Source organism: Seriola dumerili, unplaced genomic scaffold, assembly GCF_002260705.1.
Source record: "Seriola dumerili isolate Sdu_G_001 unplaced genomic scaffold, Sdu_1.0 BDQW01000052.1, whole genome shotgun sequence".
NCBI classification, from domain to species: domain Eukaryota; kingdom Metazoa; phylum Chordata; class Actinopteri; order Carangiformes; family Carangidae; genus Seriola; species Seriola dumerili.
This window is the reverse complement of record NW_019174307.1, coordinates 12,920,723-12,946,589: the sequence shown is the minus strand read 5'-3', so window position 1 is coordinate 12,946,589 and position 25,867 is coordinate 12,920,723. Positions and strand designations below refer to the sequence as shown.

Genomic DNA, 25,867 nt, shown 5'->3' with positions numbered 1-25,867 from the left:
GGCTACAAAAGCAGGCAAATCACTGTGCATTAAGACTGGACACACAATAGACAACAATGGCTTGCATAAACACTATTTAGAACTATTCACATGGCATTGAAGAGATGGGCGTCGACTCACTATTGCTGCAAAGCCGGCGCATTGTGCGGAGGTGAAAAGAAGTCTAATGAACAGGAAGCCTTATTTGAGAGAGCTGACAGTAACCATACAACAGCCGCATTGTGCGCTTGCCACCAACCCCGTGGGTCTCTACATTAGGAGAAATGATGAGAAAGTAACCCGAAAAGACACAGTGGGCCCTTGGACCCACGTAAATGCAACCAGACAATAATGGGGGACACAAGCTGTCCCCACCTTTACCCAAAGCTGCACGTTTACATGCACAGAACATCAACCGCTCTCATGGCCAAGGATAAAAGCCCCCTGGCCAGATGGAACTTTGAAGTACATTTGGGTTAGTTTACCACCAAAGACTGCAATTTTAGGGCAGCAGCAGTTAAAATATATGTCATACATTTTAAATTATATCAAACTCTGCAGAGGAAAGTTAGAAACTCTTGAGTTTGGTGAACCAGGCCTCCTCCTCCTCCTCCTCCTCCACACTCACACACACATTCACACTCACATTATGCCCCCTGCCTCAAGCTTCATCAATCTTCCACAAAGGCATGACATCACCAATAAGCATAGCCTTTTATAGCTTTAAGCAATAAGCCTTATTTACTGATGAGATAAGCCCTCTGCTATTGTCTAGCCCTCCACTTTGCTTCTTTCTCTCGCAGTTGAAGAATCAAACGGCACTTTTGGAAGGTGACAGAGCATGCCCGGGATTTAAGGCTAAAGCATGCAAAGAGGTTTCCTATTTGGTGGCTTTTCAAAGGCCCACATTAGCCAGTTTAGTTCAAAGTGGCAGGGACAGGTACAATTACAAAAATCCCGGCTTCTTTGAGACCACTTGTTCTGTTTCTTTAAGTTTTCTTTTCCCTAAATAAAAACAGTATTCTGTGTAAATGTGCACATAAACACCTGTTAAAATCTGACTAAAATTATCCACTGAATTTTAAATATCCTCGCACTCAGAGTTTGAAACAAACCACAGCCTGGGGAGTTTACGACGCATCACCCATTACATGTCTGACCTATAATTATTGTTTGTAGCAGTATTAGTCGGCCAGTCCATAAGGCCGGGCGGGGGTGGTCACTAAACTGCTGAGGCACCATGATACAGTGCGGCTTATTAAACCTCACGTGTGCGCGCTGGGAGGAACTACACTTGCAGATAATGTTTGTGTTTGTTTGTGATGCTTCTCCAAAGAGGTACTACTAGTTCTAAGTTTGAAATCAACATTTGGTACTTCTAATTTTTTTTTTTCCCACTTTCACAAAGTCTGCCACAGGAAAAACTAGGTCTAACTAGGTTGTTGCATCGATCTCGAAAACATAGCATCCGCATATTCTAAATTGAGCACCTATTTTTAACAAGATAAAAAGCCATTTTCTAACACACTACATCCAGTGTCACCACATGTATCTTAAAAAACTTGCCATTTGTTGTTTGTTTTTCTTAGCTCTACACAGAGTCATGTCAGGGCCTTGGGAACTTGTCAGATATTCAGTTTGTAGTCACGTTAGAAAGGCTGCGCGCAGAGTCTCTGGGGAATCACTCCAGTCTCCCCATCTCCCCCACCCCATGTCACCAGCCAGGAACAAAGCCGCCATAGTCAATTCTCCTAATTTCACTGCAGCCTGTCGAAATCCTGTTCTCCTTTTCTCCTTCTCTTCAACAAGTACTTTATGCTGGGATCAGTCAGGTCTGAGTCGCCCACAAAAACCTGAGGCTCTCGCTTCATCGTCTTTCAGCACCGGGTTTGACACTCCCCATCTCCCTGCCATTCAGACGCCTGCACCATGCAATTTGTTTCCATTTGTCAAACAGCAGTATCCATCACAAAAGAAAATGCTGGCACAACAGAAAGTTTGTGAAAAACCTTGTCTCCTAAACCAAAAAAGAAAAAAAAATGGCCCTGAGACTACTTATTTATTGGCTCGTAACAAAACAACCTTAAACAATTTACACCACTTTCAGTTGTTATGGATACTTGTTACATTGTTCTTCTCTCAACTGACTGAATAAAACATCTTTAACTGAATAGAGCATGTATCACATCCTCAAATCAACACCAACGTATCACTTTTCTCTTAAAGTGTGGATGCTACAGCTTGAATTCATCATTTCATTCACTGCTTCCACATTGTGCTGACTCTTATTTTGTGTTTTATTTCTTTGGGATTAAACTTCATTGTGTTGACAGCCAGGTTTCTCAGACATTTATTTATTAAAGCTATATCAGCACTATGTTGACAGCATTGCTATTTGCACACCTATTCAGATATGTCTTAAAATGGCAGTATTATTGGGCAACGTAGGAAGGTATCTGGTTAATAATACTTATTGTGTAAACTTTGTTGTCACCATTCTTGTGTTGGCTGTTATCGAGGGGAGAGCAGAGAGGATATGTGCTGACTCTGATGTAGATAGCGCCATGAGTATTCCTATTGTGGCAGCTGCCGTGTGGTGCAGTCCCTGATAGGGTTTCGGATGCTGTCAATGCTGTGTCAGGTGCATTAGCACCTCAGAGACCCATGATGCTCCAGCTGCTATGTGCCTGTGTCTCCCCGGGCCCTGGCCGCCAGCCTGACACCCGACACAAAGTAATCACAGATCACAGCGTTTAATCACTGAAACAAGCACTCCAGAGGACCCTACTGTCAATATCCCACTCTCTCATTATCTGTTTGGATTGCACATCCACACTGTCAGATAAACAGAGTGGAAAATTAAGATTAAAAATATGGTAATTTCATTTCAGGCGGCGGGCTCCTCTCACTGGCCCATTATGCTATTGATTACCTCTGAATTCAATTTCTCTTTTCAATGTAAACTTTAATCTATTCGCAAGCCAACAATTCAACTCCCAAGGGGCTATTTGAGAGTAAGTAACCATTTAATATGACGCTGGCTGAAGATTCACTGGCTTTAATGAATTGTGTAAATCACTCAGCTTTTAAAGGAACTGATGTCCCGCAGTTCATGGCCCAAATCTGGGCCTGGTTAAATACTGCCTTTTATACCAAGCTAAGTGTTTACTGACAGCCATCTCTGAATGTGTAATCACCTGCTTTGCTCTTGTCTGTATGAAGGTGAATTAAACAGCTCTTTTTTCTAATTGAGCCGGTGATGAAAAAATTACATTGTAATTGGGATTTAATTGTCATATTGCACTACCGGCGCGTTAAAATAATGGACTAAATAGCTGCACCACGGTGAAACAAGATTTAAAAAATCACTTGACTCAACACAGTAATCACTAGTTTGTTTTCTTAACCACTTACCAATTTGTAGCATCGTGGTCAGGACCAGTTGTAATCACTGACCTGAGGCAAACACACCATTCAGACAACTGGGTAGAGGATGAGCAACAGCGAGAGGAAATGGTTAGTGAGTCAGAGTAATGGGAGACAACAATGTTTTAAAAGTAAAATGAAGACAGCACTGAAACAAAATAGAAACACTGTTTTATTTTATGTAATTTGAACTTCATCTACTCTAAATTTTAAGTGACGATTTGTATCACTTATTTATGACTACAAAGTGCAAACTCACTGGAATATAACCTTTAACGAAACTCAGTGTTAAAAAACAATCCATACACAAAGGTGTAAATAAATAAATAAATACACAGCTAGAAACAGTCATACTAAATTTCATATTATTGCCAGAGTGAAAAGTGCTACGTTTCCAAAGCAACAGCAATACATTTATCAAAAGAGTAAAGAGATGAAGTAGATGTTACACGGGAGAGTTTGCAGTTTCTCTGCAATAAACTTAGAACTTCTGTCGCATGTTCCTTGACGTTAGTCTGTATCATTGGTATTAAATGACATGTTCCATTTCAAACTTTACTATTTGTTCCTGACAAGAGCTGAGGTAGACATAAAACCACTGTGGTCAAAGTGCAGGAAGACTATTCAATAAAAACAGTGCAATTACAAAGAATCAATAGTCTGATTAAGGCACAATAATTACTGAAAACATCGGTGTCTCCTCTCAGTTTCTCCTTGTCTTGTCAGGCATTTTACCAAATAGATTTTTTTTCCAAAAGACCTTAGTCCTGCAAAACAATGTCTGCTTTAAAAGAATAATTTAAGCCACCAATAATTTATTGCACGCCCACTATCTGCACTCTTTTCTGCACCAGTGCAGGATTGAAGCTACCCAGGAGGCCAGAGCACACATACATAAACATAGTGGAGTGCAATCAATAAACAGCCATGCAGTAAAATGCTGTCAATAAAGCCTTGCCTTAGATACTTGCCTCTTTTCTGTTCCAGACCAAAGGACTATGACAATCAAATGCAGCACATACTGCACTACATCTGCCGGGGAGTCTAAATACATTTTAATGCACAGTAAAGGAACTACATGTATCTGGTAAAGGATTTGGTCAGCGGTGGCCACAGCGACTCTCCAAACTGTCAAAGAGACGTCTCAAAGATGACACAGATGTCCTTGGCACAGCGCACGTCTGTCACTCGCTTTTTGTTCGTGTAAACCTGGAAGTGTATCAGGGAAGCAGTGTCACAGAATACAAGCACACAGTCCAATCTAAGCTACGATCTGTTAGGGTGCGTTTTTATGACAGATTCAGTCAGAGGCGGGTGAAGGGATTTGTCACCCGTTGAAGCATGCAAAAGTGGCTTATTTAGCCTCATAAACAGCTGTGAAATCCAAGGGAGAAAATATCAGAGATAATCACTTAAATTATTTGTTTTATTTGAGTTAATTTTCTCCAACGGTGACTTCTAAGCTGAGCTGTGCGATTGTATTTGAAAAACTGTCTCTGAAGATATCAGTGTTTGCCTAAAGTGTCTACAAAATGCTTGATTTACTTATACAAAGAGGCTCTGGCAGACCAAAAATTTCAATAACGGAAAGTTTGAGAAAAAGAGGCAAAAAATAAAAAATAAAACAGGCTAGCCACAGCTATACAGATATACTGTCTATTCCTAGATTCTCTTCCAACGTGGACAAAGGAGCCAGAGGTTGATATCAGATTATTGAATGTATTTAAACCTTGACTGACAACTATAGAAACTTGACACACAACATGTGGACCATCTCAGTATTTAATAAGTGGTGCTAGACAGTTATGGATGCTGCAGTAATCTGATCTAAGGAGAGCAGCCCACAATAAAGAAAGGAAAACGTAAGGGCTTGAACAATGTCACTACCAATCCACCAGTGTGCAGGGTAAGACGATACCAAATAATACCACAGTGTGCTGAGTCTTTGAAATCAGTATTTTACTCATTTCACTCCTCTGGCTGAGAAGATACAGTTCCGCTGATAAATTTGTGCAAGGGACAGAGAGAAAATGAAATGATGCCTACTTTTTCTTATTTCACAAAGACCTGTTTGAAGTTGCAATATGGTATCTGTAGTCCCAGACAGATGCACATAAAATGGAATTGAACAATGAATAGCCGGCTCTTATCTGTTCAGTGTCTGAAGGGGAAATACATCACAAATGAATTTCACAGGGAAAAAATATGGACATTCTCTATTACAGTAATCCCCATAGAAAGTTTATCCCAAATCGCGATGAAGTTAAACCCAATATTTCAAAAAAGATATACTGCAAAGAAAGCTGCTTTTCTAGAATCATCTCGAAAATGATCTCGAAATTACATTATGAGAAAAAAGATTATATGGAGAGTTTCCGTGATAAAATCAGAGGATGTCAATCTACAAAGGGACAATTTCACTCTTAAAATTAATGTTATGGCGTCGCAATGCTCCAAGTAGGCACTTTAAATTAAAATGGTAATCAAGTGTCTTTGCATTGTCAGGGTTACGCACATCTTCTGTTGCTTAACTGTATTATTTTGGAGGTGAGCAATGAAGTCTGGAGTTTAAGGGAGAGGTCTGGGATTAGTGTGCCACGACTGGACTCTATTTAGTGACAGAAGCCCCGTCCTGGGACAAAGGTGGGTGTGGTTACCTGTTTGGCTGTGTGCAGCAGTGAGGCGGCCTCAGCTCTGCCTGTCTGTTGGACCATCTGGTAAAAAAGCCCATCCTGGTTCTGGAGCAGCACATATGGCTCATCATACTCCTGGATCCTGCCAGCATCTAGAACCTGCAATCACACATACAATGCTGGGTGTGTATGTGTGTGTGTGTGTGTGTGTGTGTGTGTGTGTGTGTGTGTGTGTGACGCCGGCTGTATACTTTACTTTGGAGAAAACAGACATTTCAGCTGTTTCCCTGCTGAGTGATGCATGCAGACGGTGCAAGATGAATGGGGAAACAGTAGTTCTTTGCGCCTCTGAACCATCCATTTTACGTGACTCATGCAACAGCAAACACCGGTGCCTCTTTCTGCTTGACAGGGCCACGGACAATGAGCGTAACCTGTTGGCAGTGTGAAAGTCTACTACGCTGACGCTGACAGACTGAAGATCAGTGATTGAACCGTGTATTTATCCTGGCATTTGAGCGGCTCAGGGGTGGTCCCCATTCAAATCCAACAATCACACCTTTAAGACACGCTAGAAAATTACCATCATTTCTATGTCATCACATACTATGTAAACCACACAAAGAATAGTGCCAATTCAAGCAGTTTGGAAAAGACTACAATTATATCACAGACAAATTTTAACAAGCTCGATCCCCTTACAGCGGTAATGAGCAGTTTGTTATCGCTAAAGCACAGTTTCAGGGAGTGTTTAGTATGAAAGGGAGACTTGTGCAGCTGCTGTCATAATCGACAGTTTAGGCGCAGGATACTAGGAGATGAAGTTTGTATCTTGGAAAAACATTCTGTGTCTAAATATGGCGCAGCTTAAGATTTGGACAAGGCAATTCAGGTGCGTCCCAATTCAGTTCTCCCGGGTTGTGTGTGACAATCCGGGGGCATTTAACACAAGTGTAGGTGTGAAACAGTCCCTGCTGTGCGATATTTGACTTTTCTCAGCAACCCTCTCAGTGACCGAGCAGCGACCAAGTCGTGCCCCGTCCTCCACAGACGCTTAACAAATGCTGCCACAAATGGCACTAATTGGCACCTCGGCAGGCAGTAGCAGGAAAGGGCCAAAGATCAAGTGGCACGAGCGCACGCTCAATGAGAGGCAGTGCTGTGAGGGAGAAATCAGCCCAGCTGTTGCAAAATACAGCAAGTGAATTTAAAACTTTGTAGACACTGCGTGCTAGGAAATTTTAAAAAGGCGTTTTTTTATACGATCTGAATCTCAGATGTGTTTAATGTAGGGTGGTGAATCCGAGACACGTTTTTGCAGGCTACTTCACATCGCACCATAAATTTGGCACACGAAAGGAGCTCAGTTTGTCATAGTTGATGACAGTTTGTGAAGGGGTATCAGAAAATGTCAGGAAGTAGTCAGGGAGGCGGTTATTTTTGGTTTGACCCCCGTTTCCTGTCTGTCATTATTAAAAACTTTCCACAATAACTGAATACCAAAGGGAAGCAGTCTCATGTTATAACACTGATTGAAATGCTGGACAGTGGAAATTTCCTTACTTACCAGTATTCTGTCACAGTCAATGATAGTGTTGAGCCTGTGAGCAATGGTGAGGACCGTACACTCTTGAAACTTGTCCCGGATAGTCTGCTGGATGAGGCCGTCAGTTCTAAAGGAGAAGGGAACACGACACCTCAGCACAAAAAACCCCCCCAAAAAAAACACCTCTATTCCTATAGACCCTTGGGCAGGGATTTTACTCAACACGGAACAATGGCTCATCAGCAGAGAGGTATGTGCAGTAGTAGGCATAAAAATAAAGGATATGACAGTAAGTTTACAAAGATAGATTCAGTTAATTTTGATAATTTTGTCTAATACAACTTTGTATAACTATGTTTGATAACGTTCTACATTGATAACCATATTTCACTTTTTCCAATAGTGTTATTGTTTAATGTGGGTGTTGCAGTATAATTTATTAGTTATTTACTATATGGATGTTCTGATCAATCTGTCAGTGAACAGCATTGGTAATATTAGCACTCAGACATAGACTGACAATAAGTCCACTGATATGTTTACACAGATGCTCAAACAGAGTCTTGTTTTAAGAATGATTTCTCTTTCTAGTGGTATTACAGTTTCTCTTCTTGACTCAAGTGTCCCCTGACCTTGGGTCCACGTTGGCTGTGGCCTCATCGATAATGAGGATGCGGTTTTTGCGGAGGATGGCCCTGGCCAAACACACGAGCTGCCTCTGGCCCACGCTGAAGTTAGAGCCCGACTCAGTCAGCACAGTCTCCAGCTTATTGGGCAGCTCCTCTACCACAGCCTTCATCTGCACCTGTGGAGAGGGAGAGCAGAGCCCCAACCCTTCATTACTCCTGCATAAAGGCTTCCTGTGGGGATGTCTTTAAAGAGCCATCCAAACACACCCATTAACCGCCTGGCACAAAGCAGGGCCAGGTCCACTGATGACCTTGGCCAGTGCTCTCTTGTGGCCAGCCTCTAGCTTTAATCCAGGCCACCAAACCCATTCAGAGGCAGGACCAGGAGCTGAAGCCCTTCACTGTGGGGGGAGCCTTCATCCTGGTTGGCCTGACTGCCCAAACACATCTCCCCCAGCACTTTCAATGGTTCCCAGTTACAAGCCGCACATTGAGCTGGGCCCCATGGCCCTAATGGGATTTCCCCCCATGACTTGTGGCGAGCAGGGAGGCTGAATGGCAGCATTGTACAGGGGGACAGAGGGATCCCCCCCTGGGCTTGCGAGGGGGAATCATTCAGAGCCACGCTGGAGTACCTCTTGGAGTGCATTCCACAGGTCCTCATCTGTGTGCTGCCTGAAAGGGTCCAGATTCTTCCTCATGGTGCCCGTGAAGAGAACTGGGTCCTGTGGATAGATGGATATAGAAAGAGAAGGCCGTGGCCAGTTAAGATAATGACAAGGGGGAAGACGTATGAAAGGGTTAAGACAGGCTTTATAGAGCGCCGCTAGGCAATGTGTGAGGGGAAGATGTTCATAAAGGGCTTGCTACACTCAGGAGCTCTATTCAATGCTCTTAGCAACTATTCTTCAATAAGTTGATCTTTTTACTTGGAAAACCAGGGCTTGTGCACTGGTGTCGGTGGAGAATAGCTGTGCGAGGTTGTCTGAATATATGACACAAAAAGTGCCATCTAGTCACTGTTACAGCACAAAGAATTTCATACAGTAGCTTTATTAGAAACGATAATCTCAAAATGTCGGCCGAAATGCGTCTGTCAACGGGGGTTAACACTTCAGTTGACTACCCTCATGAAAGGCCAGCCTCAGATCTCAGACAGCTAAGACATGTGTTTACGGTGAGCCACACACCTGTATCAAGGTTCAGCCGCACAGCCATCTTTAAGCGAGTTGAATAAAGCTCTTTATTACAGTGCAGAGGAAAGAGCTCGCAAGTGAACAGGCACTGTTCCAGCATGCCGCTCTGTTTGTGGTTAACCTGATAAACAGGAGCAAGCCAGCATCTCCTTGTATCAGGTCAGATATTTATTCATAAATCCTGCTCCAATGCTGAAGTGATTTACTGAACACTTGCTAGGACGCTCTCAGGTTGCTGTAAAGAGGTCTAGCCTCTCATGGTACAGCGCTGCGGCAGATAAGGTTTTCATATGGCATCCTTTTGGTATTGTTTTATCAGTGAACAAACACAGCTGGACTTGCTTTTGAAACATGGATTTATGACACTTAAGTGATCATCTAAAGAAAAAAAAAAAAAAAAAAAAAACTTCAATAAGATGTGACAGAGTATATCACAGCCACAGAGGTGACGCCTTGAAGAAAACGTGATAGGCTTCCACTGTCTGTATCCTCATCACAGTCAAGGCAATGTTGTAACTCCAGCTTACTCAAGATATGGATCTGACCTCAAATCAAGATAGGAAATGTTCACCTGGCAACTGTGCGATTAGACCAGGAGTAAAAGTAAGGTACACAATGGGTCTAAAAGGCTCAGTGTCCTGCATTAAGATTACAGAACTACTAGTCTGAGTGTGACTCACTATCCACACCTTCATCTCTGCTCTCTTACAGGTCAGCTCAAAGCCAGCGCTGTGACAGCAACACAGTGGAAAAAGTGCCACAAGCATCCATGTGTGTAGGCACACAAATTCATACAGTGCACACACTCCTTAAATACAAAATCATGTCTCAACAAACCTTCATGTAGGTCAAAGGACTCAGGACTAACTGCTCAATTTCCATCCAGAAAAAAAATAAAAAAATAAAAAGAATCAAGCTTTCAGGACTTCATCCCTGCTACCTGTGTCTTCGAAAATGTTCCACCTCTTTACTTCCAATGAGCTTTTCCCTCTGTCACCAAAATACAGCCTTGTCATTAAGCCAGCTGAAGTCCCAATTCAAACTAGTTTTGTGACACACTTTAATTGAGGATTCAATGTTAGGTCGGGAAAAACTGCTTTCAAGCACAGCTTTCCATAGACCGATTATGTGCTCCACCAACTCTAAGCCCTCTGTTTGCTACAGAATTCATTTTTAGTAAGTCATTCCTGAGAATTCAATAGAAAAGGAAATGGATCCTTTTTTAATGCCATATGCTAATAAAAGCTTATCATAATCAAATCTGTGGGTGGCAAATAATGAAACTCCTCACGGCCAATGTATAGCGTACATATCACACTCAACATTCCACATGAAAAAGTAAAGCGACTGGCAATTTATATCAAGATTCTTTCCATGTGAAAGGCTGACTGAATATCACTTTATCTCTGATGTCTAGCGGGAGAATAAAAGGCTTTCAGATGAATTTGTATAAATGCAAGAGACTTCTCTATATATAAGTTTGTAAAACTAAGAGCACAGAAACTCTTCTGAATGCTGGTTAGACTTCATGTCATGAAAATGCCATCCAATATGCGATACAGATGGGCGTGCAGTTAAAGTTCTGACTCGTAACCTGCCACTTTGTGCAAGTCTCTCCCTCTAGGAGAGACAGAAAGAGTAAACAAAATCACATCAAACACACATCACATCCATCTCAAACTAGTTTGGACTAGAAGTAAAACTTTATCTGAAGTAGTAGCAATGCCAGGAACCTATCAAATCCACAGAAAAGCATTAATGAAACTGTTTTTGGGCATCTTGGCTTCACCCTAGAAATGTTTGAGACTTGGGCTAAGTGACGGTGTACAAGGGGACTCTGACTGTGAGGATGGGGGAGACTTCGTCTAAGCAGCTTTCCCATGTTTGGGGGGTAGAGGGCTTAATCCTCTGTCAGGGATGGGGAACTGCTCTCTTCACAGTACAGGCCGTGGGAGTCTTCTCCCCTCCCTCCACTCTGCTGACACTCACCCGCAGGCTGGCATTTTCTTAATGCCGTATCAGTTTCAACAAGCGGAAATAAAGTTAAACTGTCTCAAGGCATCCGTTTGTCTCACTTTCAGAAATCCCCTGAGTGACGACTGTAATTCTCCTCACTTGTTTTAGCTTTTTAAAAGCCAGGCGTATAAAAAAAAAAAAAAAAGAAAAAAAAAAAGGCCAAGGCATGAAGGGTTCTGTTACCACTGTTCATCTGACATTTCTGACATTTCTCAATCATGAGAAATAACACAACCTTGAGTGCAAAAGATGGATTCTGCCGTACTTAACTTCTATTAAATCGAACATTTTTCTACCAAGACACAACAGCTGAGACTGGAGCAATTTAAAAGAGGCACCTGTGGGATGATGGACATTTTCTGGCGCAGGGTGTGTAGACCAATTGCAGAAGTCAGAAACCCATCAATCATTATTCTTCCCTCAGGTTCTGCCAGCCGGAACAAGGCGGAGATCAGGGAGCTTTTACCAGCACCAGTGCGTCCAACGATGCCAACCTGCAGTGTAGAGATGAGAGTTATTCTTAAAGCTGTGAAAATTCCACCAATTTACAGAAAGACAAAATATTATTGAGGTCCTTCAGATTTCTAATGACACTAGGGCTTATAATTGTTAAGTGTCATTAAGTGTCAAGACACTGAGGGACCATGTCTTATGGGTAACACGATGGAACCACTTATAAAATGAAGCTGATGAAAAATAATTTACTCTACGCAGGGATAACAAATCAGGTTTTATGTTGTAGCCTCAATGGGACATTTAATAATAATAACACATATATATATATATATATATTCTAGTCCTCTCTGACTTATTTTGTGTCTAGTGGAACTTCACTCTGCCGTCACTGTAGTGATAATACCTGCAGTTCTTGCCACTGCCTATCACTATAAGATCTTTGCATACCGAAATGCATGCCATGTTTTTTACTCAGAGCTTTTGCCAACAAGCTGAGCACAGATCATAAGCAAGACTCAGATTCAATCTGCCGGTAGGACCCAATGAATGGGAATGGTGTCAACATTGGCACCAGGAGGCAAATCGTCACTTGTTCCATTGAACTGAACTGCTGATGCCACACACTGCAGCCTGCCAACATATATGCCTGTTATATGCCACTACGCAGCCAATGGGCAACCCTTTGTTTGGACAGGGGATTACCAACAACATTGCTTGCATGACAAAGAACCGCTGTGCTCATAACATGCCAACACACAGAGAAGGTGCAACAATTTTTTTTTCCTCCTTTTTTTTGCCCAGTTAGATGGAGAAAGGATCGAGACGTACAGGACCGGGTTGTTCTGAATGAGTTATCGTAATTGACATAACACTTAGAGAACACTGCAGAGCGGGCGGAAACGCCTCCTCTAAAAAGGTCTCAAGAAACTCAGGTGATTATAACATAAGGGACACAGGAATAGATAGACTGGATGCCTCTACCCCGTCTTTGTAAGAAACATCATCTTTCCCCAAACCAGACCGACAAATAATGTGACAGTAGAATATGACAAACCTCAGTTCTGCGGAAACTGGAGTAAGAGTGCACAGATATGACTAAATAGATATGACTAATCCTGCACCTTTCAGCACTGAGCTACAGGCTTTCCACTCGTGTGGCTAAGAAAGTTTACATGTTTATTCTGAACAAAGAATTTCCACACTGAATGAGCTTATAGAACAGATGCTACACACAGAGTGGGTCATCTTTCCTGCAGAAGTCACCAAGTCAACAAGCCGTTTTATTGTGTAGTAGTTCCATATAACTATTACTGGCATTCAGAGCATGTACAGTATTCAGTCTTATGTTTTTGTCTGACTGTAAAGCACATTGCATCTTTATTTGGAAAAATCCTTCAGATAAACATGTTCTGAGCTGCAAGTATGCATTTTGCTGACTGTAACTGGATGCTCAAGGAAGGAAGAGAAAGGGACCTTGTACCCTACCATGAATTTCAACTGGGCTTGTGTTGGATCCTTTCATGTCACCTTAATTACCTGGTGATGCCTGTGTGAACCATTTTCTTTCTAATCAAGAGATGATCTCTACTCTCTTAAGAGTTATTAGGAGAGCCCACAATTCCATTCCAAAGCATAGGTATGTTTTACAAGGCACAATGAACACTGTACAAGTCTTGTGACAACAAAGCATGTCCTCTGTAGGTGCTTTTCGAAGCAATCTATGTGGGAATTTCAAAAATGTATTGTATAACCGTTTTCTAAATTGATCTTAACAGAAAAAGGGAATAAACCTTGACTGCTTGTTTGAGAAAAGATGTGAACACAGAGGCATTTGCATAGTTGTGCATCTCACTTCAACATGCAATATAATAACACCAAACTGCTTCCTGATTGGCAGTAAATGCAAACAAATGTAGCTTTAAGCTATTTCAATAAATGGCCAACATCTGAAACAGTGTTCAGCATGGATGAGTCATACATTCCCTGGCTTTCATTAAACAAAATAAAATAATTAAAAAAAAAAAAAAGGTTATCAAGTGTCTTATTTCATTCAACCACATAAGAATGTCAAAGTTCACTTAATACATTTTATGGTGTTCTCACAGTTTATCTATAGCATAATAAAATGTAAAAGCGACTACTGTGCATTACTGATCTTGATTTTCTGAGTCTTTGAGATAAGTATTTTGCCCTTTCCAAGCCATTTCTCTCCAAACAACAGAAGGTCAGCTGAGGTGCTGTGGCGAGTTGTGTGCTTTTATATGATTATGTATAGTATATGACTTTAGTGAGTGGCAGAGTGAATGCATCTTGTACTGTAGGTGGTAGGTGCAGGTTTCCTTGTGAAAGGGTGTCAGGGGAACTGTCAGGATGCACAAAGCCTTTCACCCCCATGGCATGCGGCAGAGATCCCTCCCATGGGCTGTCAGAGCCAGGGGCTCTACACTTATCAACCCATCCATTGTGAAATCAGCCGCCCTGGCCAACCATAGCCATGCAAAATACACCCCCAGCATTAAACACAATTTCAATCATCCTCAACCATCTCCCTCTGCCTTCCTCTCTCTCTTTCTTCGCCCCTCTACCTTGGCCTCTTCTCTCTCTATAGTGAATAAACAGTTGTCACCGTCAGGTAGCTCAAAATGCAAATTGGGAACAAATGGATCCACTTGAACAGTCTTAATTACATGATATGTATTCCATGAATCACAAATGGTATAGTCCTCAAGATTCAGAAGCACATATGCTGTCCTTTTAATAATTGATTTCAAAATAATGCCACATAAAAAAGAACCACACCACACCTTCTACACTAGCTGCATATCAACCCAAGTCATGGGCTGTGCACACCAGTAAGCATGCACAGGTGGGAATAAAGACAAGAACCTTTTCTCTGGAAGTGAAGACAACAGTAAGGTTCTTTAGGACCAAAGGCTCACTGGCACTGTAAGAGAAGTTGACTCTGTCAAAGGTGATGGAGCCAGTCTTCGGCCAGTCATGCGGAGGCTTTTTGTCTGTCTCCCAAGGTGCTTCCCTCTCCAGCTCTGCATACTCAACCACTCTCTCCACTGATGTCATCTACAGAGAATAAGGCAAACATATTTTTCATGGAATTCATGGAAGGCAACGCAAACATGGCAACATGGCTCACTACTATTTCTAATTTTACCATCTCAAAGAGAATCATATTTAAGTGGTTGATTTCTGTTTTAAGGTAGTACTCCAGTGAATCTATGGAACGTAGATGATTTAAAAAATGGCATGGCCTAAATCAAAGCAGCAGTATGGATCCTACAATTCCCATACTGCAACTCAACAATGTCTCAAATCCCACACCTCCAGTTTGTAATACAGGCCATAAACAAATCATGCAACACCAAATTAACTGAAATTATTTATACATTTTAGAGAAGAAATTCTAAAAATGGGTTAATTGGGTAAATAAATGAGTTTAGTGATGCCCAACTGAAATAGAAACTGCAGTTAAGTGTTCAAATGTAAATGTTCTCACCATGTTCTCGATCTCAGCGCTCTGTCTGACGCCCCACTGGAACATGCCAGTGAGTGTAACCGCATAAGACAGAGCAAGGCCCACTGCACCTGGCTCCAAACCTGTAACATTAGACAAAAATGTAAACGTAGAGTCACACAATAATGAGTTTATCATCATGGTTTCACCAAAACCCATACAGTACCATCCCTGAGGTAGAGGCAGCCAAAAGCAGTAATGGTGACAAAAATGGAACAAATTCCATCAAGACGCACAGCGAACCAACGAGAAGTAGTCAGGAACAAGAACCAGGCCTCTGTTAACAAACACATTCACAGACGTTAGGTAATATGTGTAATCTCAAAAGAAAAAAAAAAAAAATTAACGTCCTGAGTTTTGGGCCATTTAACTGAAATGTAGGTTCCATTCACCTGAGTGAAGATCTTGAAATTCATCAAACATCTGCTGAAACCTCTGCTGGACCTTGAAGGCACGGATGGTGCTCAGGCCTTGGAGAGAGGAAGAAAGGTGGGAGAAGACAGGACTCCGAGCTAAAAGAAATATATAAAGTGAATAAAAGGGAATCTGTTGGCATTTGTAAAAAAAAAAAAAAAAAAAATGTACCAAAAACCTATGAATTGAACACCTTGGACAAGTTTTTTAACATAAATATTTTCTTTCGGCTATACTTAGGACAGTTTTGAGGAGCTTTAAATACAATGTTTAACTATGAACATGGTTTCAGAACATATTTGCTTTCATGTATCATATATTCATAACTGTCTTCCTCTACAGTGTGTTTCCATATTTATTTAAGTAAGTCAGGCAGTCATAATCTACTGCTCAAAACTGCCATGTTTTGAGGTGTTCTACCTGATATTGCCTATCAGAAAGTGTAGACGAAGAAAATGTGCTTTGGTAATCCATAGTGAAATACGTATGTGTTCTGCATTATGCAAGCCTTAAATGTTTCTCTTATGCCAGTCAGTTTTGATTTAGGGAAAGGCTTCAATTGAGTGGTCTTTTGTTTCTATTTGTTAGTTTTACAAAACCTTAATGTTTCCTCTCAGCTTTTTCATAGAACTTTTCTTCTTTAAGACGATGAAACCTGTTGGCCAATGTGCATTTGGGCTCTCAGCCCAGAATAAAAATTGATAAACTAAAGCCTGCAATGGCCTAGTCATGCCCACTTGGCATTTTTCCCTTTGTATGTGATGTCATGAACTCCCGTCTCTTGAGGAAACTGCGTGTGGCCGAGCCATAGGCTACCACCACCTTTAGCCTTTATGCTAATGTCCATGGCTTTCTTCAATGGTCTATTAGCATTCCTGTGGTCTGCTTTTGTCTTTTGGCACAAATGGACATGTACACGCCCCCACACCAAAAAAAAAAAAAAAAAAAATTACTGGTAGACTCTAGGCGCTTGATGTCCCTGGAGGTCTGCAGGAAGTAGCATCTCAGAATCAGGAAGACAACGAGAAGAGGAACAACAGGAATAAGGATCCAAGGGATGATGACTGCAGCTACTGCAATCACTCCAATGACTTGGAGAAAAACCTGGGACAGAGGGAAAGATGTGTGCAAAACATTAATCAAACAGCAACAGAGTCAAAAGCTCCACTGCTGCTGTGTGGGCTACCACTGGGGCACTGAGGCCTATTTTTTGAGGCTGAACAAGAGAAACTCTTTCAGCTCTATTTGTGTGAGACCATCATGGACATACAGTAAGGTGACAGCAGGTTGTGGGACTGAGCTTATGTGACTCACAGTGTGAAAGGAAAACGATCACGGTGCTAATTCTCACTTAGTAGCAAGTGAGAATTTACCACTTGGCCACTGCAGCTCATATCCCTGGCTCCCTCAGGCTTTCCCTTCAACACTTCTGGCCTGTAAGCCTCCCTGGCAGAGCAGCCAGCCAACAGGCATGGCCACAGTGACTGGCAGAGGGCTCTGGGAACCACACTGTGGGTGTCTGATACATCGCACTCAAACCACACAGCCCTCAACAACACAGTGACTCATCACCCGTGTTAATAGCTCCGTGACACATCTAGACCAGGATACCAGAGCTGTCTAAACAGGATTGGAGGCAATGACTCTGATGACACCAAAGCACTCACACCTGCACTTTGTTTAGAAAATTGAAATAAACATCTCTATCATCCACTGAAAGTATCATCAAAGTTGCATGAATGCTTTTACAATAGCCCATATGTGGTGGTGATCAACAGTGACTAAGTACTTTTACACACATTACAATTTCAAGGTACTTCACTTGAATAAAATTTTAATTTTATTTTACTTTCCACTTAAATTTTATGCAACTTCATATTTCTAGGTCATTTAATTTCAGAACAAAATACTGTACTTTTTACTCCAGAACATTTATCTGAGTGTTATAGTGACTTTGCAGATTACGAATTGTATTTACAAAATATATAATTAGCCTCATCATATAAATAATATGATAATTTGTTATAAGTATATAAGTAATTAAAAACATACATTAAAATTCTGGAAGCTGGATATATACACACACACACACACACACACACCAACACACACACACACACACACACACACACACACACACACACACACACACACCAGGGCAAGAGGTTTTACTAATACTTTCCAAGTACTTTCATTTTTGATACATTGAGTACATTTTGCTTAGTAATACTTATGCCCTTTTACTTAAGTGGGACTTTGAATGCAGGACTTTTACCGGAGTGTGTTTACCGTGTAGTATTAACATTTTCACTCAAGTATGGCATCTGAATACTTCTTCCACCACTGAATATGTGTGAGACCATTTCTTCTTAACTGAAAGATATACTGTGTTACATATTTCATATTCGATTGGTAGATGATAAAATTGAAACCTCACACCCTGAAATTAGACACATCCTAAGAGATGAATCATAAGACGTGGAGATTAGGATCGTACGGTTACCTTCAGTGGTCTCAGACTAGCCCAGAGAGATGAAAATTTAATTTAGCACCTTAATTACGGATGTTATCTGCCACTTAAGCACACATTTAAGCATGATCACTTTCAGTGTAGTTTTATGATGAAAAGCCACTCAATCCCATTTGCAGTTCAGATAAGAGGGTATTACTAGTCTAACCATTGCAATAGTGGAGCCCACACAATCAAACAGTAAGTGGAAGCTACTGAGCACAACTGATCCCAAGAATTTCACAGTACATAAGTTTCAATCTTAGCCTTGATGGAAGGCTACCAGACTGCAAAGTGAGATGGTGGCACATGGGCCATTACTGCATGTTATCCAGCCTTCCCTTGAGGGGATCAAATATTAACTGAACAAATGTCTTATCATATATACTGTTTTTTCTTTCACTCTCCTGCTGCTGGTTAGTGACACAGTGACACTGCTCATTCATGTTTGCTGGTTGGTTAATTTGAATTCTAATTGGGCTCATTTCAGCAGGGGCCATGAAGGTCCGAGCCAGGCCGGCTTATCTGACAGTGGGGTCATCTGAGGGGACGGAGGAGGAACAGGAACCATTAGATAGGAGTCTTGCCTCCTCCTGCTCCCCGGGGCTTCTGTCGCCAAGGCCCCCGTTTGATGTGATCCATTTGCGTGGTCTGCCGCTTATCATGTCAGCATCGGGAACACCGTGGCCCCCACCCACACTACACACAGATGACTCCGATAAGCGATCCTACAAGTGTACACCTCACCCCCTCAGACCACATCCATATCTCCTATGAAACCACACAGGAACAGAAAACTCCCAAAGCCACATCCCGCTGCACATAAAAGTGGATAAAAGGATGAAAGGTTCTGTATACAAACAGTTTAAATAAAGAATTACCGCTAATTGCTCTTTAGCAAGAAAAGAAAGCTACCGCACGCATGTGATTCAGTCATTCAAGCAAACTGGGCGCACTGCTGTGTCCAAAGACCATTCAGATCTCTGCTGACCCTAATTGCTTTATTTTCTCAATGATTCTATCAGTTCTTTGATGTCCAAATAAATGTAGAAAATTGAAGTTAATTGCTATATTTGTGTTCAGCAATGATAGCGACTGTTGTTCCGCAGCAGAAAATAAACACTTCCCTTTAATTAAACATCCCTCTGGACACAAGGAATCAGTACGCTTTTTACAACCCCTTTTTCATCCTCCCTTTATTTACTGTCAGTGTGCAATATTTGCCACTGGGAAAGACGTGCAAACAAAACAGGAAATGAGGGGAACGCATGGTGAAGAAAATTCCTCAAAAGAAGTCCTATGTCATTGCTGGAATTTTTTTTTTTTTTTTTTTTACCCCACACTTTCCGTGACAGAGCCTCACAATAAGTTGCAAGGGTCAGTGGTACTGAAACAAAACAGGGCTGTTCCACTTGGGCTCTGGAACAATAGAAGTGACCCAATCCATTCTACTCTGCCTTTGGGCTTTATTTTAGCATTAAATGCCCAGATGCTGTGGCTTTTCTTTGGGAGAAATGACTGTGGACACCTCCTTCACATTTTCCCTTTCTGGGCCATTTTCACTTCATAAAGCTGCAGTCAATGTGTTTTGTGTGTGGTGAGGAGGGTCTGACACATACTGTGGTGGTCTCAGTCGCTGTCTACATTGGTGGCTCAAGTAGTCCTAGGATTAGGCCTTTGTGTGCTGTGAAAAGGTAAAAGAAGTCACTTATTTGGGCTCAGTCAAGCTGCTGATTTCCAACCCCATTTTGGAAATAAGAGAAAGGCTTTGAAATGCAGTCTCTCTCTCTCTCTCTCTCTCTCTCTCTCTACTATAAATCACTAGTGTCCAGCAAATTCATTCATTCAGTCATTGCTCCTTTCTCTCTCTCTCTTCCTCTTGATAACAACACAAAACACTTTTTCAAATACGCAAGAAAACAGCAATTCACACATACAAAAGTCACTCACAGAAAGCACTGAATCCATTATCTTCATCATATTGACATGAGGTGAGATTCTAGATGAGATTGAGACTTTGTTATGTAAGTTCCCAGGCTCAAACGACCCCAGGCCTGGCCTGCATGTCTGAGTCAGAACAGCTGAGGTGCTGGACCGCAGCATCATGGGAGACCACACATACACACACACACACACACACACACACACACACACACACACACACACTGGAAGCTTTTGCTGGCCAGTGCTCGCCATCAAATGACCATGTGTGGTATTGCTGAGTGGCCAGCTAAGCACACAAACACATAGACACACACACACAATCACACACACACATATACACACTGCTGTTTTCTTGTGTTCTGGTTTCTATTGAAACTAATTTGACAAATAAGTGAATACAACAAGTATTTGTTTAAGTTCATCTTTAGGCCTCTCATCTTTTCTGTGTCACTTTTTTCACCTTGTGCAAGAAGACAATGGCACTGTCATAAAACAATGGTCAAAGGGGATTTATGGCACAGCCTATATATTTCCACACAGGTCCATCTCCTGTGTTTCTCCGGCTAATCTGTGTAACGCCTGGAGCCAGTGCATTCTTCACCTCTTCTGTCACCAACGTGGTAAAGAAACAGAGAAAGCTGGTGAAATCCCATCCTGCAGCACTCACGGTTACGTCAGCGGTTCTCATATCCCACAAAGCCACTGAAGAGGTCTGACACACAATGTGCCACAATATACAGACTCACACAACTATCCACCCGCCAGTGTTTTTAGATAATAGCCATCTTTGCTCTGTGTTTGTGTGTGTCTGCAAACTCATGCACGCCCTCTTTCCCTCACACACACAAACTACTTTCTTTCTCCGGCAGGTTTTACTGCTGTCGTTTACTGTATGATTTGCGGACAAATATTTGTGTCTGTTTACATGATATTAACACTGGTGAGAGCAGGTGAGGTCCCACTAAAATGAAAGCAATTGTCAGCTGGTGTCTGAGCATAAACATCCTGACAAACTGAATTTGCATGGATGGCTGAGAAGACCTATGAATGTAGCTATGGACCCCACAGTTAGTGGTGTGACTTGGTCAAGAGCCTTCACACAAAATCCTCCCCCTGTTCTCACCCCTTATTGTCTTTCCCTCCTCCTCTGCCACCTCTGTGAAAATAGAGGCAACCCAGGATTTAAAGGTCAAGTCCACACAAAAGCTGATAGTCCCAAAAGCCTGAGGTGTTTTTAATTGACATTTCTGTCTTTGTCCCCTGACCATAAAGAGAGGAGAGAAAGAGCCTTTTTTCCCAATATACTAAATTACTACTAAATGAGACCTGTGGAAAAAATAGGGCTCTGGGGTGTAACCAGGTTCCCCCAGCTTGAGGGAATCCCCTTGTTAGGCGGGTATGGGGGCAGTGCTGAGGGGCTGTGAAGTGCTTTCTCCACCATAAAGGAGGAGGCTCCGGTGCAAATCCCCGCACAGAAGCTGTCTCTCCCCATAGAGAGAGATAAACCAGTTAGGGCATTGTTTATGAAGTTTCACTTTATTCAACACTGACAACCATTTAAACAATGACTATGGGGAAACGTCCCTCCGCGAATGAGCAACAATAGTCGGGATCAGCAGCTTTTCTGCACGGCTAATACTTTGATAAAAAGAGTGAAAATCTTCCTTCCTGAAAGCATTAAAGACTGCTCTATGAAAGACACCTGCAAACAGGAGCAGAAAGCAGCACAAACAAAAGTGTTTTGTCCAAAAGATGCCACCATTGTCAACTATCACAATCACCTCCCACTTTCTGCTGCAGCAAAACACTGGCACAAACAACATGCTTACGATATATTAAGTCTTATTTTACCATTTTGCTCCTCACTTGTTAGTTTTCACTGCAATATGGAGTTTTAAAAGTATCGTGTCATATATTTCCCAATAACGAAGGTAATGATGGAATAGATAGGTCATGGATGAAGTACAGCGAGAACATATGTGCAACACAAGTCATGACCTAGTCTACTTTCACTGTTTTCAGTTGGACCTTATGGGCCTTCTACAAAGTTATTATTTTACTTCAGCCATTATTCACCTTATTATCAAAATGAGGGGAACTATAGCAGACAAAAAGCTTTTGTGTGGATGATCTTTTGTGCTTTCAGCATTTAAGATGGCTTTTGTCTACTGTGAGATGGGTATCTGCCACAAACATCACTCAGGCATTGTGGAGGGGGGATTCGTTTTCAGCGCGCCTTTGTTCTATTCTCTGGCCCTAACCAAGGAGCCACGCCTGCTCCTCTACCTCGAATTGTGCAGTGAACATTCCCTTCTTTGTGGCGCTAGGTGCATGAGCTGGCTCATCTCCTCAGGCTTTCGTGGGAGATGGCTGTCGTAGTGGCAGGGTGGCATTTGGTAACCTAACCTGGTTATGCACCAGGGTGGCCCTTGGCTACCAGGCCTGTAAGACTGTAGAATATTAGGTGAATTGCACTAAGAGTCCCGCTCTGGATCTGTTCCAACTGACCTGCCCCCCCCCACCACCACCACCTCCACCACGCTTCCAGCTCCACTCCTACAAACACATCGTACGCCTGCTGATCACACTTTTTCTCTTTGCCACTCAACACATCATCCTTGTCACCCCCTCCTCACCTCCGCACTGTTTACCTCCACATCTGACCCATCATCCTGTGGGCTTTATTTCCTCTTTGGTTCCTTTCTCTCCCCCAATCACTTGCTTAGTCTCCATACACATTCTCTGAGGATGCCGTTTCTGTTGTGTCACACTGGGGGAGCCACGCCCTCAGCCTATGTGCACACTTTTATTAAATCTGTGCAGGCGCTGGGCCGCGCTGGCGGGTAATCCTACAGTAATTGTTTCCAGATTAGGAGACCCAGACCACAAAGCAGGTTTAGCCAGGCATGAAATGGCCTCCCCATGCTGCAGCGCCAGCGACCAAACCTGCCGAGGTGAGACTCACCTGGATAAAGTCCACAAACGTCCACGGGAGCAGTGAGTCCAGGTAACCAATGTCTTTCGAAAACCTGTTGAGGATTCTTCCTGGGAAACAACACAACACAAATGAACAGATTAGATGAGATCAGATGTGTGACAGAGGCACACATTTGACAGCAGAATTTTGTTTTATTGTCCATTAAGATATTAAGTAAATAACTTGCACAATCAGAATATAGGAAAATAAGATGAAACAGTTGAGGTATTCATCATGTAATGTAAGTTGCAAATCTAAGTCAAATACATGCTTTATCCTTCAGCTTCTCTGCACCCACAAAAAGGAATATTTTGTTTGTTTTAATTTCCTTTAGTCTCACTAGACTATTGAGCAACTGTTACCAAAGTACTGTACCTTCCAATTTAATACAACAGAGCTTATACATTGAGTGTGATAACAGATGAAAAACACAGGCCTATCTAGATTAAACAATGAATCATTATTTGTCTAGCATTTCATAAAGACTGCCCTACTCTTGGCTGAATACGTGAGGGAACCTTTTGTTTGGAAACAAAAGGGCAACAGAAGCTGCGTACCTGCCTTTATGTTCTGACTGGCAGTGTCAGTGACGTTAATTGAGTTGCCTCCAATCTACTCAGGTGTTCATTATTTTGGCTGGTGCTCTGCAGGTGCTGTGGCAGCCCTTTATTGTCACTCCTTTAGTAACTTTGCTCCCCTATTCTGATCCCACAGCACATAAGATTACACTCCAGCTGCGTTCACACACTATTTACTGCAGGGTCAGTGATAGACAATCCCCACACTAAACTACCCAAAGGCAGGCAAGACAGAAAAGGCTTTCTCTATCTCTGTCCCTGAAGGAAGCCCCAAGACTCTCAGAGGCAGACAAAAAAAAAGTACCAGAGCAGTGACAGCATTGCCACAGCAAGAACTAAGCTCAAGTTAAAAGACAAGAATAAGCTGAGGGTGTGTTGTGTGTATTCTATGGTGTATATTTTCCATCAAAGTGCCTCCAAAATAGCGCCATAATGTTTTGTCCTGTACTTAAGCAACCCATTGTCTCTCGCAGTAACACATCACTAAGCAAACAATATCTGTCTGAGGAGAATGTAAATAAAGCAGCACTCACACATTTAGGGTACAGCCCCTGATAAAGAGGAACTAACCACACAGGCATGTCAATGAGTTTATCTAGGCTCACAGAGAAGGCCCCAAAACATGGTGGGACTTGGTAAAGGTACGAGAGAGGGAACGGCTGAGAGGCACGTTGGCACAGTGTGGTGGTATGGCACTCTCCAGGCGTGGTGAAGCCATGGCACCACTGACCTAAAAGTTGCCTCCCAGCCTCCCAGTCAGTCCTACGGAGTTGGGCCCTGTAATCACCTCTCTCCACGGCCGTAAGCAGCTTACAGCTTTATCCAAAATGCCGCTCCCGCCTAAAAACATGCATGCAGACGAGGCCGGGCTCCACATAACAGCCATTGCATAAACGCAGCCAGAGCATTATTCCCCGCAACAACCCAGCAATGCTCCAAATCAGTACTGATTCAAAGTCAAGTGGCGTAAGCATGTTGTACACTTGGAGGCAGACTAATCTTATTCACAGTGTGAGTGCCCCTTTAGCATACAGACATCCCGAGGGGAAGGTTCAAGCAAGGGGGTAGAGCTGCTACTATACTAGTGAAGAATATCGCAGCTTTAGTCTGGGAATGGGGGGAGTACTTGTCAAACTGTGTTTGTGGAAGATCCAATAATATTTTATGTAATTTTACTGTCTAAGCCATAGATGACCCAAATTCATGCATATCTGACAAACAATGCCAATAAGAAAAGGATAGGTTTCTCTGGGTTACATCATACCATGGTTGGAGGGTGTTCGAGCAGAGAACATCAGTCAGCTATCAGCTGTTTGACAAGCAGCTCAGTTAACACAGAGTTTCAGAGGGGATGAAGTAAAGACCCTTCTCCATCCTGCACAGACTATAGAGGGGATACATTACAGTGATGCAGTTACACAAAGACATTCACTGCATGGAAATGCCTATGAGGTAAGATCGGCGTGGGACAATGGCTTCAATCACTATGGGTGGTTGTCAACAATATCACCTATTGTGTAGAGAGGGGTATAGACGTTTCAGGATATCAGCGGCATTAGTATCAAACAATTTCTCATGGTTTAAGACTCCAGGGGTGATTTGCACCACTTTTTCAGGCTCAGGAAATATCAAGCCCTCCCAACTAAGGTGGCCCCTTAGGTGGAGATATTAGTTGAGCAGGGCCCCCAATCACACTTAAAGAAGTGGAACAGTGGGGTCCGGCTAGAGCAGGGCGTGTGGCAAATCGCTGTTCCCTGTAAACATCAAGATAAGGGGACAACTCAGAGCCGCTCCATGTGTGGGCCCCAGTGCGGTTGGAGGGGCCTTTCAGTGAGGCAAGAGCGATAATGAAGGAATACTGGGGAGGGGGCTGCCAAGGCTGGAGGTGGCACAGCTCACCTGCACTTCCATGAAGGGCCCAGGAGCCTGGGGCAGCCTCCCACCGCCGGCACCTTGCTGCCAATACTAATACATTCTAAATCCATTCTCTTCGCTCACACCGCCAGGCTCCTGCAATCTCCTCTCCTTCCCTTTC

At 42.5% G+C, this 25,867-nt stretch overlaps 1 protein-coding gene across 1 annotated transcript in view; it reads right to left on the bottom strand.

Moving 5' to 3' along the window:
* Positions 1-4,536: 4,536 nt before the first annotated feature.
* Positions 4,537-25,867, bottom strand: part of LOC111218898 (multidrug resistance-associated protein 4-like) — a 33,887-nt gene continuing 12,556 nt past the window's right edge. The window contains exons 20-31 of the mRNA XM_022741382.1: positions 23,243-23,322; positions 16,778-16,928; positions 15,803-15,922; positions 15,577-15,687; positions 15,393-15,493; positions 14,768-14,959; positions 11,764-11,919; positions 8,849-8,938; positions 8,217-8,389; positions 7,606-7,711; positions 6,063-6,197; positions 4,537-4,614 (exon numbers count right to left, since the gene is read on the bottom strand). Coding sequence (XP_022597103.1) covers positions 4,537-4,614; positions 6,063-6,197; positions 7,606-7,711; positions 8,217-8,389; positions 8,849-8,938; positions 11,764-11,919; positions 14,768-14,959; positions 15,393-15,493; positions 15,577-15,687; positions 15,803-15,922; positions 16,778-16,928; positions 23,243-23,322 — 1,493 coding nt within the window. The remainder of the gene's footprint in view (positions 4,615-6,062; positions 6,198-7,605; positions 7,712-8,216; positions 8,390-8,848; positions 8,939-11,763; positions 11,920-14,767; positions 14,960-15,392; positions 15,494-15,576; positions 15,688-15,802; positions 15,923-16,777; positions 16,929-23,242; positions 23,323-25,867) is intronic.